Source organism: Sarcophilus harrisii, chromosome 2 (genome assembly GCF_902635505.1).
Source record: "Sarcophilus harrisii chromosome 2, mSarHar1.11, whole genome shotgun sequence".
In the NCBI taxonomy this organism is placed as follows: Eukaryota; Metazoa; Chordata; class Mammalia; order Dasyuromorphia; family Dasyuridae; genus Sarcophilus; species Sarcophilus harrisii.
The window spans coordinates 284,957,378-284,977,132 of NC_045427.1; the positions used below are offsets into that span (position 1 = coordinate 284,957,378).

The 19,755-nt window shown below is 35.9% G+C and overlaps 1 protein-coding gene across 7 annotated transcripts in view; it reads left to right on the plus strand.

Annotated features, from left to right (window-relative positions):
• TTC7B (tetratricopeptide repeat domain 7B) overlaps positions 1-19,755 on the plus strand; it is a 310,918-nt gene that overhangs the window by 54,469 nt on the left and 236,694 nt on the right. For all 7 annotated transcript variants that reach the window (XM_031952351.1, XM_031952352.1, XM_031952354.1 and 4 more), the window contains exon 4: positions 17,339-17,469. In XM_031952351.1, coding sequence (XP_031808211.1) covers positions 17,339-17,469 — 131 coding nt within the window. The remainder of the gene's footprint in view (positions 1-17,338; positions 17,470-19,755) is intronic.

Consider the following 19,755-nt stretch of genomic DNA (forward strand, 5'->3'; position numbering starts at 1 on the left):
TAATTAAAGATTTTATTTCAAAGTGAGTATAGTAAGTCTGCTGTACATTAAGAGGCCTAGAGTATAGATTCCTAGTTGGGATAACATTTTAGGATGATTTTTTTGTTATTGCAGTATTTTGCCAAGTTATAAGATATAAGAATACTGCTTGGAGGCAGCAGATGTGATAAGGTTGGTTCTGGCTAATTACTTATTGAGTGACATATTGGGCCTATTTCTTAATGTTGTTCGGCCTTGATTTTCTTATCTATAAAAGAAGGTAATAATACTTAGAATGCCTACCATGTTAGGGGCATTGAGAAGAAATACGCTTTAATGTTCCAATTAAATCTTTGATCTCATCAGTGTGCCTTTTCAGTAGTACAGATTGAAATCCATATGTTCCATTTTTTTCCTTTGTAATTCTTATTCACATTCTCCCATAAATCCTTCATAGAGGATCTTCCCACTGGGTTAGAAGAATTCTTCTAGTGCTGTTCAGGTTCCAGGGGTACCAGTGCAGCATTCAGGCCATCTGTTACCCATCTCTCTTAATGCATGACTAACCTATCTCCTCCAGTCACACATTTCTTTTTATGCCATGCCACTTTTTGCTTCTGTGTTAGTAATATGGCACAGTCTGCTTGTCCATCATAAGCTACTGTGTAGCCTATTGCAGTTTTGATCTTTCAGAAATTGTGGTGGTGATTCATTATTCAGTTGTGTCATATCACTGAAAAAATAACGTTTTAAAAAGATGAATGTTTATTGTGAGCTGACAACTTGATATCATTGAGAAGGTTGCACAACTTGCCAAATGTAACCTACTTGCCCTGTTCCTATTAAAGTATGAACACAATTACATGTGTTCACATGTAATACCTGTCCAGGAAATAACCTGTTATTTCCTATTTATCTTGCATATGGCTTGCTTTGAATATATTTGTATGTATAATCCCATTAGATTATAATATGCTCCTGAAGGGAAGGGACTATTTTTTTGGTCTCTTTTTGTATTGTATTGTATATGTATTGAGGAACAGCTTTAATAGATCACTCCTCCAGCTATGTGTCATAGTCTGTTCTTTCACTATTTTTTTCTTCCTGTGAATTAGTAAAATGGTTTTCTATTCAGCACAGAATCATCTGTAAATAGGACTGTTTAGGGGACCTTACCTTCACTAGAGAAATCCCTTTTGTTTGGACTCTATTCATAACAGTCATTTTAAGACGGAAGCACACAATCTAGTTTATGCCTTTTTTCCTTTAATAAAATTATCTTGGTTACATCCATCAAAAACTTTTATATGATTTTAGGGTATGCATAAGATCCATATTGTTGAAGAAAAATATTTTAAGATTGTATTTTGCTTGAGTTAATGTTTTTTTGTAGAAGACAATACAGTGAGATTTTGTTTTCTTCACATGAGTCAGTTGGTTGATAGTGGAGATATAATTTATTCCAGAGAATCACTTGTAAACACATGCTTGTTCCTTGTTATATTTTCATCGGTTAACTTTGATAAGTAACTATTTTCATAAAGATTTTATAGAGATAGAAAGAAAAGCCTGTGAGTCAATAGATATTAATGTCCTCTGAATTCCTTTTTTTTTTTTTTAGGTCATAGAACATCTGTGATTTTTTTTTCCTCCAGTTATTTGGAACCTTCCTTTCTTTCAAATAATTTCTTTAGTCGTTTCAGTCATGTCTGACTCTTTGTGATTTTATTTGAGGGATTTTCTTGACTGAAATACTGGAGTGTTTTGCTGTTTTCCTTCTCTTACTCTTTTTTTTTTTTTTTTTTTAAATAGATGAGGAACTGAGGCAAATAAGGTTAAGTGGCATGCCCAGGGTAACACAGGCAGGAAGTGTCTGAGACCATATTTGAACATAAGTCCTCCTGCCCCCAGGGCAAGTGCTCTCTCCATTGGGCCACATGGTCACCTTCATTAGAGGGCAATAATATCTCCAATTAAGCAGACAGAGCTTCTGCCAAATGTTAAGGAGCACTGTCTTCCAAGTAGTTGTGACAGGGGTGTGAAACAGTGTTCCCTTTTGATCTGTAAAATTAACACTCTGAAATTTTGTCTCCTTTGTTTCTTGGCCTCCCAGACTCCATAGAGTCTAAGAGAGAGAGCTTATATTTCCAAACGAGTTAAACATCATCATTCAATTAGAAATCTTGGTCAAAAGCACTCCATTGTCTTTTGCGGGTGCTGCTTCTTCAGGAAATTCCAGATTCTTGTTTGATTAGCTCAAACTGCCTTCTCCCTCTTCTCCCCCCCTTTCAAGATCTGCTCATAAAATAGGTTTCTGCCTCCAAAATAGGTTTCAGCCAGCCTCCATTTCCCTAACTGTAATGGGCTGAAGTTTGAGTTGATGCACTTAGGTCCCAGGTACATGAGGCTAAATAGTAATTGGACTATACTCTATTAATATACATGATTGGATAAAGAATGGTCCCTGCTTACTCTCTGTGCAAGTCCTGATGTGTTGTACAGGAAATGACGATTTTGGTGGGTGGAGGCAGAGAGAGGAACAGGAAGAGAAGCTGGGAGAGATTGGGCCTGGGTCCATTCTCCTGGCTGCTGGTCCTGTGGCTGGTGATCTAGCTAGCTTCTTGACTCAGCTGCACACATTGCTATCGCCGATTCTTTTCCACCTCCGATCCTTCTTCACTGAGAATAAAGACTGACGATTTTCCCCTAACCTGAACTCCGGACTCGTGCTGATTTTAAAATACGCGATCTTCACACCTAACCTTTGCCACTAGGATGTCAGTCTTCCAGCAAAGCTGACTTCTCCAACAAGAAACTTCCATTTTGGCCACTTATTATTTCGGGTTTGTGAGTTCTTTCATGAAGGACCTAGCCTCCGATCAAAAGGGAATTTCCATGACTCTCTACCTGACACTAGAACCTCATCAGTTGGCCTTTCTGGTTTCCTTTAAGTCCCAGTTAAAAATCCCATCTTTTAATGGAAACCTTTCCCAGTTCCTCTTAATTACATTGCTTTCCCTCTGTTATTTCCTATTTATCTTGAATATGGCTTGCTTTGAATATATTTGTGTGTTGTCTCTTTCCATTAGATTATAATATGCTCCTTAAGGGAAGGGACTTTTTTTGGGGAGGGGTTTCTTTTTGTATCCCTCCATGCTTGGCACATAGTGGGCTCTTAATATTTATTGATTAATTGAAACAGTCCCCAGACTGTAATTCTTTGCACCCTTTTTTGCTCTTTCTTGCCACGAGGTCTCCATCACTGGACAAGCAAAAATAAATGTAAAATGTTACATTTCTGTCATCAGTTATTGTTGTGCAGCTTCAAACATTGTATGATTTCATGGAAATTAAGAAAAACCTAGGGATAAAAACCTTAGAACAGTGGTATCAAACATGATGCCTACAGGTTTTCTTTTAGGCAGTCAGGATTAAATGACTTGTTTAGACTTGCATAGCTAGTAAGTGTCTGAGTTCAGGACAGGTTGCTTTCTCCAGTGTGCCACCTAGCCGCCCCAGCATAGAATTCTCCTCTTCCTTCTCCCTTCCATTCTTCCCCTCTCATGTAATAACATTTTATTGTACTTTTTCAAATTATATGTAAGACTCATTTTTGTAAGATTTTTGAGTGTCAATTTTTGTCCCTTCTCCATATTCCTCCAAGGCAGCAAGTGGTCTGATAAGAGGTTAGGCATATACAATCATGCTAAACATTTCTGTATTAGTCATGTTATCCAAGAAGAATCAGGAGAAAAAAAAGGGAAAATCATGAAAAGAAAAAAAAATGCTTCAATCTTTATTTAGTTTTCATCGTTATTTCTCTGGATGTGGATGGCATTTTCTATCCCAATGCTATTGTAATTATGTTGGACCGCTCTATTGCTGGGAAGAGCTAAGTCTATCATAGTTGATCATTACTATGTATAGTGTTCTCCTGATTCTGCTCACTTTATTCAACATCAGCATTGATAATAAATGTTTGATTTGTACAACTATTTTATGTGCCTGTATACTAGAGGTTATGTAAAAGTTTCTCTGGCAAAAAAGTGGTTGTGAAATATAGGATCAATTGATGTGCCCTTTCTGGGTACCATTGATTTGATACTGTATCATCAGTGACATATCCTGGTTCTACTTGTTTTCTAGGATATTTTTTGGTTGAGAAAGCAAAGTTGCCTTCATTCCCTAGATGTATACTTCCTGGTCTTTGAACACTATAATTGTTCCAAGATCTAAAGCTTGAGGTTTGGCTGGACTCTGCCTTATTACACATAAGCTAATTAGCTCATAAAGGCTAAACATTCATGGCAAAACTAGGAGCAAAGATGGTTATCATCAATGCAGGGTTGGACTTCCTATGCCCTTATCAACTCATGCCTATTCTGTTGTAGTCTCCTTGAGGACAGGTCACATGTTTAAAGAAACAATAAATGTTCTCATTTATTGATATCCCTTAGAAATGTAACTGTCCATCAGCTTGAAAGAAACAATATTTCAAATGTTGTTATATAGGAAGATGTTATTACTAACCTAAAACTAAAAGTGGGTATTCTCTGTGGCTGTAGAGAAGAGATTTTCCTTATGTAAAGCTAACTCATTTGAACCCATGACCTAGAAATATTAAATTGACTAGCTCCAAGAAATAGCTTTATCTTATTACTATAGACTCCACCCATGACTATTCTGTTTTGTTGCCCCTTTCTTCTTCCCCATAACTTGACATACACAGGGATCTCCTCTGGGAAAGGTAAAAGAATATGCTTTAAAAAAAATTTTTTTTTCTAAATGCATGTAAAAAATTTTAACACTTATTTTTAAAAATTTTGAGTTCCAAATTCTTTTCCTCCTTCCCTATCCTCCCCCCCATTGAGAAGACAAAATAATTTTTTTAAAATTTTATTTTCAGTTCTATGTTTGAAATTTTGTAAAAGGCTCTAGAAGCAACATGTTAGATAAAAGATGAACTAGAATAACATTTCATATTCATATTCATATTAAGGAAGTATTATTATTTTAATTGTCAATAATCACACTTGGATTCCATAATTATAAAATCAAATCTGGTTTCTATTCCCTTGTTTCCTGCCTATTACATATTCCCTTCCCTCCCCATTGGTATTGGTATTTTAGGAATGATCGAGAATATCTAAATTTAGGAAAACGACCATTTCAGAAGTAAAAAGCACAGCTGTCTTGATATAGAAGGGTTTTATTTTTAAACATTAAATTTTATTTTTCATATTTGGAAGTGAGGTTCTCAGACTGTTTTAAGAAGTTTTTATATTAGCATTATGGTAACCTTAATCCAAGATAATGGTTTTGTTCTTTGTACCATGCTTCCTCCATTCACTAATATAGAGTCTCTGAAGACATTTTTGGAAGTTATCCCTTTTTCCTTTAACCAGTATTAAAGAAGAAGTCTACAGGTTCAAATCACAGGAAAGGGTGTGTGTGTGTGTGTGTGTGTGTGGGTGGGTGGATGTGTGTTTATTGGGTGGTTAAAGAAAAAACACAAAAATCACGATTCAAAGAAGTCTGCAAGACCTATGAGAGTTTTGATCCTTGAAACAGACCAAATATAATTGAAGAATAGAACCAAAGTAATCCTTGTAGCATTATCAACATCTTCTGACATTTTCCTTATGTTTTCTTCCATTATATAATGACTACATATCATCTATGCATAGATCAGATTTTGGTCCACATTTTTGATTGCAGATATGTTAATTATCACCAGGGGTCAGTGTGAGTCTGTTTTTTTAATCAGTCAGGGCTTTTATTGGGTGACTGTCCTTTGCAGAACTTGTACTAAGCACTGCCCCTGACCCAGAAATCCTCTTGGCTTTGTTACAATTTGAAGTTTAACATTAGTCTATGGAGGTCACTGAGTTGATGGAATTGCAATGGGACTCTGGGGTCCAGCTTATTGATGCTTTCAGAAAGGCATGAACTCCTCTGCCAAATCCTATTCTTCGTGTACCCTGTTTTATTTGATTTTCCTGGCCCACCAGCCTCTAAAAGAGGTTACTTTGGGGATCTCCTTAGCATTCTGCTGAGAAACACTGGCGTTCTTGGATGAATAATTATTTTCATTTACTGGGATTAAGCTAATTATCTGATTTAGCTAAAGTTCAAGGTACAGAGCAGAAAAGGTGACTAACTAGCCTTCCTTATTAACTTTAAATTAGTGCATCTCCTATGGGAAAAATACCAGTGTAGAGGTAGGAAAATCAGAGAATTGTGCATTTCACTTAACATTTATATTGCTTGTGGGGATTCACTTTTAGAAGTTCTTTGCCACTTTTATTGGCTGTTATAGAAACCATTGTTTTGAAACTTTTACTGATACACTAATTTATTTGTTCTCTATGACAGCATTTTAAGAGATTCTCACAGGAATTAAGGGCTTTTAATAGGTTAATATGTTTAATATGTTAAGTCAGTCTTCACACACAAATCATTTCTGAGGCCAGTGGAATTCAGTAGGAGTAGGAGTAAAGAAAATGGAACATAATGAAAAGAAAACTCTAGTTGGAGTCTGGAGAATTGGGTTTGAATGCTGATGCTCATCACTTGCTAGCTGCATAACCTTGGAAGTTCATCTCTGAGCCTCAGCTTCTAATCTGTAGAATGGGAATAATATTACATGCACTAGCTAGACCAGAGGATTATGGGATTTTATTGGTGTGGAAGGAATTTTAGAGGCCATTTAGTCTGGGGAAGCACTTTGTTAACTGTAAGATGTTTTATCTATAGACAAAAGTGCCTATTATGGCATTCATGGATTTTAGCATAGTACCTCAGGGTTTCTAGCATAGTGCTTCAACACCTAGAAGTATAAAATTAAATTGATCCCTAATTTTGTCCTTCTTGGAATATGCCTATAGTAGAAAGACAAGGAAATGAAAGGTGAAATAGCTCTAATTATTGCTTGTCTGGCAGAGCTATTTCTTAGTTTTTTTGGGTTTCTATTCCAGATCTCAGTATGATATGGTAGAAAGAGTATTAACTTAAGAACCAGGTGATTTAGATTTAGTCTCATATCTTCCGCTGTCACTTGAGCAAATCACTTCCTTCCAGAGTTTTTCAGAATTGAAAGGTCATCTAGTCCTCTTTATTCCAGAATCCAGACTCTTAAAAGAGTTGGAAGGGATTCTAAGGCCATCTATTTTGGGTTTCATGTTTTAGATAAGAAATAGAAAATTCCCATCAGATCCAAGATTCTATACATTTACTTTTGTTTTCTCACCTGTAAAATGAAGGATTCAGATTGACATTAGACTTCCTTTCCTTTTTGTGAAGAGGAACAACTTCTTGTTTCCCCCAAAAGTCTTGTAATCATTTGGGGTAAGGAGTAGTGTCTTGACAAAGTCCTATGGAGAATGGAGAGAAACATTTACAGCAAAGATCTTGAACAGGGGACAGGGTTTTATTTCTGACTTCACTCTTTCCTACTGGGAATTGTCTTAAGGAGAGCTGAATGTGGTGAAGCTGAACCATAAAGACTTTGTAGATGATAAAAACCTTTATGATTGACCCTGAATGAGGTAATCTCTAAGCATCATGAATTTAAGATGGATCATTCCATTTTTCCCATGAGGAAACTATTGCTTAGAGGAGCTAAGAAAACTATTTGTCCAAAGTGACATGGTAACTAGAATCCAACATTTGAATCCATGCATTATGACTTCAAATCTCTGTCCCACAGTCTCTCTCCCTTTCAGCTTTTAGATTCTGTGAATAGTGAGATGCTAGATACCATATTGCATATGGCCTCACCTCTCAGGTTTCAACTCAGGCTTCCTGTTTATATTTAGATGCTGTAAGAAGAGAAAGAGGAGTTTTATTGCCACTGACCCACATTCACATTTAGACTGGTTTTGATGAGTTAAGTGATTGGCTTTCCTTTGATTCTATTTAAAGAGAAGCAGATACTCAGAAGGTATTGAGCATTAGATAGTAGAAGAGATTTGAAATCCTGTTTTAGCACTCAGAGGCCCTTTGGTTAGGTGGATAGCTTGGTTTCAGTCAGAAATCTGTGGCATCAGTGACCATAGTAGTCCTGGAGAGGATCTGAAGAGCACTCAAATATGTGTGGTGCAGAAACTGCAAAGAAGAAAGACATTTTATATGGCATTCAGTATCATTTGGACAGCACAGTGAAAAGTGCCAGTTCTAGAGTCAAGAAGACTCTATAGAGTCAGGAAGACTTCTAGAGTCAAACCTCTTCCTGAGTTCAAACTTGGCCTTAGACACTTCCTAGTTGTGTAACCCTGGGCAACAAACTTAAGTCTGTTTGCCTCAGTTTCCTCTTTTGTAAAATGAGCTGGAGATGGAAATAGCAAAGCCACTTTATTTTCTTTGCCAAACCCCCCTGCAAATGACATAATGAAGACTGAAAAACCAATGACGACAATATGATTTAAAATGTAGGTTGAGGGATAGGAGAGATTTGAATATTGTGTTTTTAAGAAGTCCAAAGTTAAGCTTTTAATTCTTTAAGTTTCTTTTGAAAATAAACATGAAACTCTGATCTTTGCTGTAGAGAAAGGCTTGGTTCTGGGAGAAGATAGAAAGATTAGGAAACCTCATTCAGCTTATGGTCTTTTGGGGGGGGGGAGAATGAGACAAAAACAATAATCATTGAAAGAAAAGCTGTATTATAGGATAAAATAAAGCAGAGTTCCTTAGGAGTTTAGGAGGGGTTTGTTGGAAGTCCTTCAAGTCGGGATGTGTTTTATTAGGTTAAATATTCTTTAGAATGCTGGGACTGAGAACTTAAGTTTTAATAGAATGAAGTCCTATCTCACATAGTGACAAATTTATGGACTTTATTGTCCATTTAGTTAGTCTAAACTAAAAGTATATATAGGATCAAAACTAAATAATTGTAGAGATGATGATTTTATAATGGATTGTTGAGAGGAAATGATAATTGTGGACGTATACCTACTCTTTGAGATTAGTCATCTCCATGAAAGGTAGCCATGCTTTTCTGTACTCTGATCCTGTTAGGAATAGGAAAACTGAAAATTGGGTCATTGGAGAACTTTGAGAAAGTAGAGTATGGAGGGAGAAAATCCTGCTCATAAAGGATTGAAGGGAGAAATAGACAGTTTGGAAGGGAAAGCCTTGGCCACAGACAACTTTTTGAAAAAGTTTATCTTTGATGTGGAGGACATGGCATGGAAGAGAGAAAATGGATTCAAGGGAAGTGTTTTTTAGGATTTAGAATTCATTTTGTAGAAGGGACAACATCTGTAGCAGAAGGGCCAATGGTGAGTAAGAGAATGAACATGATAGAGGATATGATTGCAGGAGTAGGATCCTGAAGAGTGGGGGAGAAATGAAATAAAAAGCAGGGGTCAGTGAGGAATCGCCTTAGGTTTTCATGCCAAAGGATGGAAGTTAGTTGGGTGTTGCCACAGGATGTTATGAGGAATAGAGTGGGGGAGCTGATCTTTGGATCAGAAGCAGAAGAAACCTCAGAGTTAGACATTAGTCCAATTTTGTAGTTTGAGTGAACTCAGACCCAGAGAAGGTAAGGTAGAGAGGAGTAGCACCAAGACTTTACTTCAGGCCCTGGGACTTCAAATTGAGCCCTCATTTCACAGACTACCCTCATGTCTTTAGTCTTTTCAGTGAAATTGGATCTTCAGTCATCTGCTGCTTATGTATTGGGGAGTAACAAGGATTGGGGAAAAAAAGGGTATATTGCTATAAAAAGTAAGATAGGGAGTTGATAAGGATAGAATATAGGGTTAATACTAATCATAACTAAAATTTATGTAGTTTTTTTATGTAGTTCTTTAAGGTTTACAAAATACTTCACAAGTATTATCTCATTTTATGTTTTTATGTCTAGGAAGTAAATGCAATTACCTCCATTTTCCAAAAGAACACACTGAGGTGTGACTTGCCCAGAGTTTTATAGCTAGTGAAATGTCTAGACCTGGATGTGAGCTCAGGTCTTTCTGACTGCAGGCCCAGTACTCTTTCCACTGCACCCTATGGGTATTGGTTATCTGGCAGTAGCAAGGAATTTTTTGTCTCAGTAGAATTTTATTTTTCCAATTACATGTAAAGATAGTTTTTAACATTCATCTTAGTAAAATTTTTGAGTTCCAATTTCTTTCTCCCTTTTCCTTTTTCTTTTAATTCAATAGTATTTTATTTTTCTAATTACATGGGGAAATTGTTTTTAACATTCATTTTTGTAAGATTTTGAGTTATAATTTTTTTCTTCCCCTTCCCCAAGATACCAAGCAATCTGATATGTTATACATATGCAATCATTTTAGAAATATTTCCATATTACTCACATTTTGAAAGCAAAATAAGAACAAAAGGGAAAATTCACAAAACAGAAAAAAAAGGTAAATAATATGCTTTGATCTATTATATTCAGGCCCCATAGTTCTCTCTCTGGATGTGGATGGCATTTTCCATCTCAAGTCTATTGGAATTGGATATTGCTAAGAAAAGCTAAGTCTATTGTAATTGATCATTGTACAGTATTATAGTGTACAATGATCTCCTGGTTCTGCTCATTTCACTTAGCATCAGTTCATGCAAGTCTCTCCAGGCCTCTCTGAAATCCTCCTGCTGATTGTTTCTTATAGAACAATTATATTCCATTATATTCATAAACATATTTCTCAGTTGATACACATCCACTCAATTTCCAGTTATTAGCAAGGAATTTGTAGTAGATGAAATCAGTTCAATTTTGTGGTTTTCTCCATTGAGGGTTTGTGACATTAATAAGCAAGCTAAAAGTTGTACTGGAGGTGCTGTCCCGTATTTCAGGGGTCTAGTGCATCAGGGTGAGGAAGATGGTACTACCAGAGAATCCTGATAGTGCCTTTCCCTTAAAGGCTCTTCTGAAGAGCAAATGGAGATCTTTGGAGCTGTAAAGTGTTGCTATTATTATTTTTTTCTTATATTCAGAACTTGCCCAGACCAGGCTTCCCAGCTGGTCACTTTCAATGCCCACCTTGGCTGATTGTGGGATGACAGTTGTCACACTCTTCCAAGCCTCACATTCCTTTCTGTTTCCCTGGAAGGGAGCCCATGGCTTTCCAGCAAAGCTCCCTGCACCTTCAATTACTGATTTCTAGTCTTCTTCTGGTTCTTATATAACTTTATTGTGGCATAGTGACAGCATCTGTCCACAATTAACATCAGTATTCTGTATTTCTAAATCATAACTAGTCTAGTTCTGTGCATTTTGTGGGTGTATATTGAAGAACTCCTAGCACTAGACTAGTTCTGTGTCCCATAAATTATTTTCTAAAATAAAATCTGGAAGAGTGGTTGTACTGAGTAGAGGTCAGAGAACATTTCCAAGTTCACTTCTGAATTCTAACATAAAATAACCCTGTGAGTTTTTGGAGTGTGTTTTCATTTATAGAAACTGAGACTGATTGTAGATAAGAGTATTAAAAAGGAGGGTTTAGGGACAATTCAATTCAGTTCACATAATCACATACTCTATCTAACCTATTCTCACTTTAACTTGATACATGGTTTAACCAACCTCTGCCAGAAGACCTTCAAGGAGGGGGAACCCACCATCTCTTTCTCTATTGATGATAGCTCTAATCATGGGGAAGTTTTCCTGATTTCCAGCATACATTGGTCTTTTTAGCACCTTCTTCTCTTTACTTTTGATTCTGCCTTCTGGGACCAAACAGAACAAATCTAATACCTCCTCCACAGAACACTGGTCTTGCCCTCAGCCTCCCCAGTATTTCTTGGCCCCTCTGATTGTTGTGCTTATTTAATTAAAGATATTTTGTGGAATTCTGCCTGATCTTCTGGAGGCCAAATAAAAGAGGAGTTCATTAGAGGAGGAAGAGGAGGCAGCTAGAAAATGCATTAGATAGAGCCCTGGGACTAAAGTCAGGAAGACTTCATGAATTCACATGTAGTCTCAGACATTTGCTGTGTGATCTGGGGCAAGTCACTTTACCTATGCCTTTCTCAGTTTTTTCAACTGCAAAATGGGGGATATAGATTTTTAGGAGGATCAAATAAAATAAATATTTTTAAAGTGCTTAGCATGATGTCTGGCACATAGTAGATTCTAAGTAAGTGCTTTTTTTTTTTTTTTCCTTTCCTTTCCCACTATAAACAGTGAGATCTTGCACATATACTTGTTTGTAAATGGTATTATGCCAGAGCTATACCTAAGATTTTTTTGCATCGAGGGCCCCCCTCCCAAAAAAAAAAAAAAAAAGGTAGGAAAGATGTCTTCAATTGAAGGGCAAGTGGAGATAGAGACAGTGGAACAAGAGTGAGATGTGGAGGAAAGCTTTTACTGCAACCCTGCAGATTATCTGGTAGATTCCATTCTGTTCTACAACTTTAATTCTAAACTTTTCTTTACATATTTATTTATTCATTTATCCATCCACTCATCTATTTATTTTTTCATTCATTTTAAGATTCCAAACTTCAAAGAGAATCCCTTAGTTCTAGTATTTTAAAGACTATTCTAAAGACCATGTCTAGTCTAGTGAAAACTTCCTGATTTGAGGAACCTCAAGTAAACCTCTTTCAGCCTCTTAAAGAGCTCTAAACAAGTTATATATTAGGTACCTACTAAGTGTAAAGTACAAAAACAAAATAAAAATGCCTGTTTGCAAGGAACTTATGTTGTACTTGGAGCAGGGATGTGCATGGAGTCTGTAAAAATAATAAGTATGTAAATAATCATTTGAAGGAGAAAAAACTAAATATAGTCATCAGGAATTGCTTCCTTTAGGAAGGTGCCATGCTCTGAGCTTAAAGGAAGTTCTGGATTCTGGGAGGTAGAGGTGAATTAGGAGGGTATTTCAGTTTTCAGGTAGCATCTTGTCCAAAGACATGGATATGAGAGAGGAAGTTTTGTAGTTGAGGGACAGCAAGTAGAACAGCTTGGTTGGAGTGGAGAGTAGGCAAAGAAGAGTAATATGAAATAAACCTGGAGGAAGATTAAGCCATATTCGGGGAAGAGACAGAAAACAGAATTCAGGGCACAAGTGTGTCAAACTTAGCATGTATAAGGGAAACTAATGTGAAATAAGACTGTAGCCAGATTGTTAGTGACTTTAATTCTAGGCTGAGAAGGTTGCGTTTTATCCTGAAAGCAAGAGGTAGTTGCTGAACTTCTCTTGGGCAAAGGAGTGACTTAGCTAGACTTGTGCTTTAGAAAGATTATTTTGGCATCTCAGTGGAGGACAGATTGGAGAGGGAAATATTGGAAGCTGGGAATCTAGTTATCCCAGTGGTCCTTCTTAGGGTAGTTGGAACATTTGTATAGCACTTGCCACGTGTCAGACGCTGTGCTAAGTGCTGTACAGATGTTTATCTTAGTTGATCTTCACAACAATCTATAAGGTTGGGCAGTTGTCATCCTCATTTTGCTGAGGGCATAAGGGAGGGAGAGTGTTAGCTGTGTGAGAGTGAAGTGGAGAAGGGACAGATGTAATGTTATGAAGATAGATGCTGTTCAACTTGGCATCTGATTGACTAGGAGCGCATGGAGCAAAGAGCTGGTGACTAGAAAAGTTAGGAAGATGGGATAGGTTTGGGGGACACATAATGAGTTCTGTTTTGACATATCAAATGTGACTTGACCCTGGGGCAGCTGGTTAAAAATACCTTGTGGGCAATTGGAAATGTGGGACTGGAGCGCTGGCCTAGATACCTAGATGTTGGAGTCATCTGCATAGAGATGGTAGTAGAGTTCTTGGGCTGATGGTGACACACCCATTTTTAGGGAGGCAGAGAGTGAGTGATGGTCTGCAAAGGAGCCTGAGAAAGACTAGCCAGATGGGTATGAGGGGAGCAGTGCTGCAGAAATCCAGGGAGGAGAGAGTGTTTGTAAGGATCAGGTGTGCCAAAATGCGGCAGAGTCAAGGGAAGGACAGAGAGAAAGTCGTGACTGTCACTGCTGGCCTTAGCCAGATCAACTCCAGGTGGGGGATGAAGTCAGAAGCTGTGCTGCCAGGAGTTGAGAAGAGGGTGAGCACAGAGAGCCGAATAGTGGTCATGATCCTTGGGCTTCAGCAGCTTGCAGGCTTGGACATCAGGATGTTCACCCTCTTTATGCTGTGGCCCCTGCTGTTCTTGATTATCTTTTCAAGGTCTACAGACATTGTTTATTCCAGTTTTTTCAGGACTTGGAATGAAGCACCTATTAACTTGAATTTATGAAAGATAGCTAGATGCTCTCTTACTGTCTCCTTATCGGTCAATCAACAGGTAATTTGTTAAGTCTGTTATTTGTCAGATGCTGGGACAGGCATAGGAATACAGAGACAAAAACGATTATTTATCTTTGTTCATCATAAGAAAGTCTTAGTAAGACCACATAAGGTCAAACCATATCTACTAGCTTCACTCACACTTAAAACTGTCTCTGTTAGTAAAGAGGCAGTTGATAAAAAGAATTAATTAGCATAAAAAAGACATATTCCTAAAGGGCTTTCTTGATGACACTTAATTACCACTTCCTACTTTATGATTTTTAATTGATTTTTTCTTAATTTGTGGTAACTGAATATATTGTTGATTGTGGTCCTTCAGTCTGATAAGGTGTCTTCTAGATTTTATTGGGATCTAGTTGGAGATAACGTTGCCTCCCTGACAGTATTGATCCTCAGCATTTGAATATGTAGAGATTTGGTCAGGAGAGGGCTTGTGACTTCCTTGTCAATTTGAAATGAAAATCCTCTGGGGCAGAGTCTAGTAAATTAGATCTCTGCTTTTATTCTGAGTCTACCAGTAAATCCAAGGGATTGATGATTGTAGCAATCCTTATATATTATGTTTGAATTTAGCACTTTAAAGATTACATAGCACTTCCATATAATTAGTGTGTTTGATGCTTGTAACAAATACTTTGGGGAGTAATCTTGGCAAGGATAACTGTCTGCATTTTCCAGATGAGGAAATTGAGACTCACAAGAAATCACATAGTTTGTGAGTTCATACAGTTGAATCAAGAGAAAATCAAGTCAGCAGATTTTACTGTTATGTGCTGGGCCATTTCCCAATTGATAAATGGTCAAAAAATATGAACTGGCAGTTTTCAAATAGAGGAATCAGAACTATCTGTAAGCATATGAAAAAGTGCTCTAAATTGCTTTTGATTAGAGAAATATAAATTAAAACAATGCTGAAACACCACCTCATACATCTCAGGTTGGCCAATATGACCTAAAAAGGAAAGTGATAAATGTTGGAGAGGATGTGGGAAAATTGGAACACTAATGCATTTTTGGTAGAATTGTGAACTGATCCAAGCATTCTGGAGAATGACTTATATTCTTATAAATTTGACTAACTTGGCTATATATTTGAGAAATGAAGCCTTCTACAAAGACATTTGCTGTAAAGATTGTTTCCCAGCTTTCTTTTTTCCTTCTAATCTTGGTTGCATTAATTTTGTTTGCTCAAAAGTTTTAAAATTTAATGTAAAAAACAAGGATTGTACAACTACCTCAAAATGACAAAATGACACCATTAAAGAAGCTTCCCACTCCAGAAAATCTGGCCCATTATATAGATATTAAGTGTCACAACTGAGATATTGAATTGATATATTCTGACTCCAGATTGAGAGCTTTAACATTCTTTTAATCATACCACAGCTGCTGATTGTCACCAAAGATTTCAGCTGTAGATAACAATTTTTTAAATTATTGTTCATGCATTTCATATCTCTGACATTTCAAAAGATATATCATGTTTTTGCATGTATTTCTGCAGGATATTCATTTTGGATGTTAGTCATTGTATAGGACTTTAGTACCCTAAAAAAAAAAAAATCTTTGGCCAAAGAGTTTGTTGGGTATGATGGCAGTGTTAAAGGTGATTACTTCTTAATTTAAAAAAAAAAAAATGGACATTTTCAAATACTATTATAATTTCCTGATGAAATCCAAGTTCATCTGGCTACTTCTTCCTAGCATTTTAACAATAGTAGTTAATAGCTAAGATCATTTCCTTCTGCATCTGGTACTCTTCTGAATATCTTAGGTTTTTGCTTTTAGAATTGGCATAAATAGTTTAAAATACCATTATTGAACTACTAGAAAGCAAAGAGATTGGACAAAATCATTGTTTAGTTTTTGTTATACTTAAATTGTTGTTCTTAACTGAACTGCCTAAATTAGCTCATTTCCTTATTTCTTTGTCATAAAAGTAAAATTCAGATTATAAAATTAGTAATAATGCATTATTTTTTATGAACCATTTTCCCCATAATAACCTAATGGAGAAGGTAGTCAAGGCATATTATTCCATGTTTCAGGTGAAGAATTTTAAATTCATTGAGTTAAAAATGATTTTCTATACATTTGTTGACCCATCTTCAGTTAATTTGTATAATTATATATCATTAACTTTTGTATGTATTTTGTATATATGTATATAAATGTTGTTTTCCCTAGGTATATTGTAAGGTCCTTGAGTCTAGAATAATTCACTTTGGCTTTTATAGCTTCAGCATTTAAAAATGACAGCATTTGTTGCATAAGGAGAACTTAATAAATGCTCAGTGATTGATTGATTGAGTTATTGAAGATTTGAGATGTTAGAGTTATCCTTCTGGTAATAATTCTTTTGAGTTCTATTTTATATATCTGAAATACTGGGATTTATCTAGACAATATTTTTAAGAATTTAGAGTTATGGTCATTTCTGTTTTATTTGGAATACTAAACTGATTCTGAATTCTTATTTTTCCACACTGCTCAGCATGCATCATCTTATTTGTTTTCAGATGTTGATTCCTGAAAGAACTGCCTGTTGAGTGCAGTTTGGTTTTGTGGGGCCCTGGTCTCAAATTCAAATAGAAAGGAAGCCACTAAACTGTACATAAGGATCCTTGCACCCCACGTATTGTCTTAGAAAGCCACATGTTTACATTATCTATGTTTTGTTTATCTTGCTAAATATTTCCCAGTTACATTTTAATTTGATTCAGTCTCATTAAGGAGTATGGGTCACATATTATCTGAGTGGTGTCTTCATAAATTAATCCATTCATACAGTTTATCAACCTGTTTTTTTGAAGGTGTTGACCTCACCTTATAGAAATGTGGCATATTAAGATGTTCTTTCTCCATATAGTTTGGGAAATTTTTCTCCTTTAAAAAATGACAACAACAACAACAAAACAAAACAAAGCTTGTTTCTTGTTTTTCTTTCACCAAACCTTACTTAGGTGATCTTCAGTAAGAGAGCTCTTCCTCTGACTGCTCATAAGACAGGGGACGCTGAGTTTTCCTACTGTCTGGGACATCATTACTGATAAGTCTTTCGTAGACAACATCTTGATTCAATTTTATGACTTTCTTCATTTCAGGTCTTTGTTTAGAGAAGTTGCCAATTTCTTCGTCTGCTAGTAATCTTCATGTGGATCGGGAGCAAGATGTCATTACCTGCTATGAAAAGGCAGGGGACATTGCCCTCCTTTACCTCCAGGAGATAGAAAGGGTGAGTGAAAATGATTTGTCCATTTGGCTTGAACTTTCTTTGCTCAGATTAAAGAGGAGGAGAATCTGAGTAAAGATTTATTAATATATTATGGTTTGTTTCTGACTGCATTTTACTGTTCTGTCTTTTATTCTTCTATCTGTAAAACAATGACATGGGTACATATGGAAATAGTGCTGGACATAAAATCAGAATAAGGCTTTGATGTTAGCTGTGATTCAGCTTGTTAGTAGCTGTGTGACATTTGGAAATCACTTAACCTCTTGGATCTTCATTTCTCTCATCTGCAAAATTGTAGTGTTGTCTAAGTGCAGGGGTTCTTAATGGGGTCTGTGAACTTGTCTTTTTTTAATTGTTTTTCAGCATAATGAATTTTCTTTAAAAACAGGATTCTGAGAAGGAGCAGGTACAGAATGCATCAGATAAATCACAAAACTTGAGTTTTATGAAAGTCAGAAGTTCCCCTGGAAGAATGAGGATTGTTCTTGATTCACAATTTTTAAAGTGTGACTTTTAGTGTCATTCTCAATGCATCAGGGTCTTCATTTATATAAGGGGGAATACTCTAATTATTTCAACTTAATACAGCAAGCATGTAACCAGTCACCTGCTAAAAATTACAAGGTAGGTACTGGGGAGAGAAAGGCAAAAATAAAACATGACTTCATTGGACTGTGTTGACATTAATGCAAGTTGTTTTTAAGAGTTCTGATATGAAAGTTTGTATTAGTCTGGTTATTGAGATATCTGTAAATTTTTTTCAGGAGGGAAAGAAGTGATCTCTTAAAGGGAAGAAAAGATTTCTTTAAAAAAAAAATGCTGCATTTTTCTCTATTAATAAATCTAATAAATCAAATTAGGTAGTACAGAATTTATTATGACATATTTATGACTGATTAATTTATGCTCAGAAGTGACATTATGTCAAAAGTAAAGTTGTCATTTCTGAAAAAAATTTCTGCTTGTATATTTCTGTTAATAAAAACGATTTAATATTTACATATCTTCTCATAGATCTTGCTTTTAGCAGATGACATCATCCTATCTTTGTCTTCTATGAATATCAGTTAATAAGTCAGTTATGACTTTCTTCAGCATGATTTGAACCAGATATAGAAGTTTTGATTTCTGTTCATAGTTCATTTTTTTTTTTTTTACTCTCTATTTTGGGTGTGGGGGGAGCTAATATTCATTTGTAATATTTTTAGTGTCTCTTGTCTAGAGAAGAAACAGCAGGTACAAATTATTGCAATATCCAGGAAAAAGAGTTCCCAGTAGCTCATTGATCTGCAGATCTTCCCTCTATTTGATACTTATTATGTGTCCATTTGACATTTATCTTATTTAGAACAGAAGTTCTTAATCTTTTTTTTGTCTAATGGTTCCCTTTGACAGTGTGTAACAGTCAGTTCTTTTTCAGCATCATGTTTTTTCTTTGCAAACAATTAAATATATAGGATTATAAAGGAAACTGATTATATTTAAGTACAGTTATCAAAACATTAAAACAAGCAAGTTCACTAATAGCATGTGCAGCATCCCCTTCTTCCCTCCTCTTAAGAATTGTTCTTCCCTTTGATCCAACAACCAGGTGTCTTTAAATGAAAAAAATGAAACCCTGAGAGATTGTTACTTCTCTGGTAAGGGTCAGGTAATATGCTAAGTGAACCAGCTATATTAAAATACAGTTATCAAAATGCTAAAAGACAAACTAGAAATTCACTGATCTCGGGGGAAAAAACTCATGTCTTATGGTGAAATATGCTGGAGAATTTAGAAGTTGCTTTACATGTAAGGTCACTTTGTAATCTGAGTTCAGAATCAAGAAATTATATAGAAAGGTCTCAATAAAGGACTGAGTGACCACTGAAGGCCCATTTATCATCTTGATATTTTAGTGTGTATGAAGATTAGAGTATGAAGAAAAGAATTGATGGCATCTGAATAAAGATCAAAGTGTACAATTTTTCTTTTTCTTCCTTTCTTTTTTCCTTTCTTCCCTTCCTCCCTCATACCTTTCCCCCTTTCTTATTTCCTCCCCTTTTCTCTCTCTTCCTCTCCCCATCTCTTTCTTGCCATTACTATGACAATTTTCTTCCTACTAAACTTTTCCGTACTCATTATAAAATTAAAAAAAAAAAAACAACAACACAGTCAAGCAAAATATATTGGTTTTTTCTGTACTTTGAATCCATCACCTCTGGTAAGTAACATTCTTTATCTTTGGTCCTTTGCAGTCCTTTTTGATCAGAGTTTTTTAGTCTTATAGAGTGTTGCAGTCAGTGA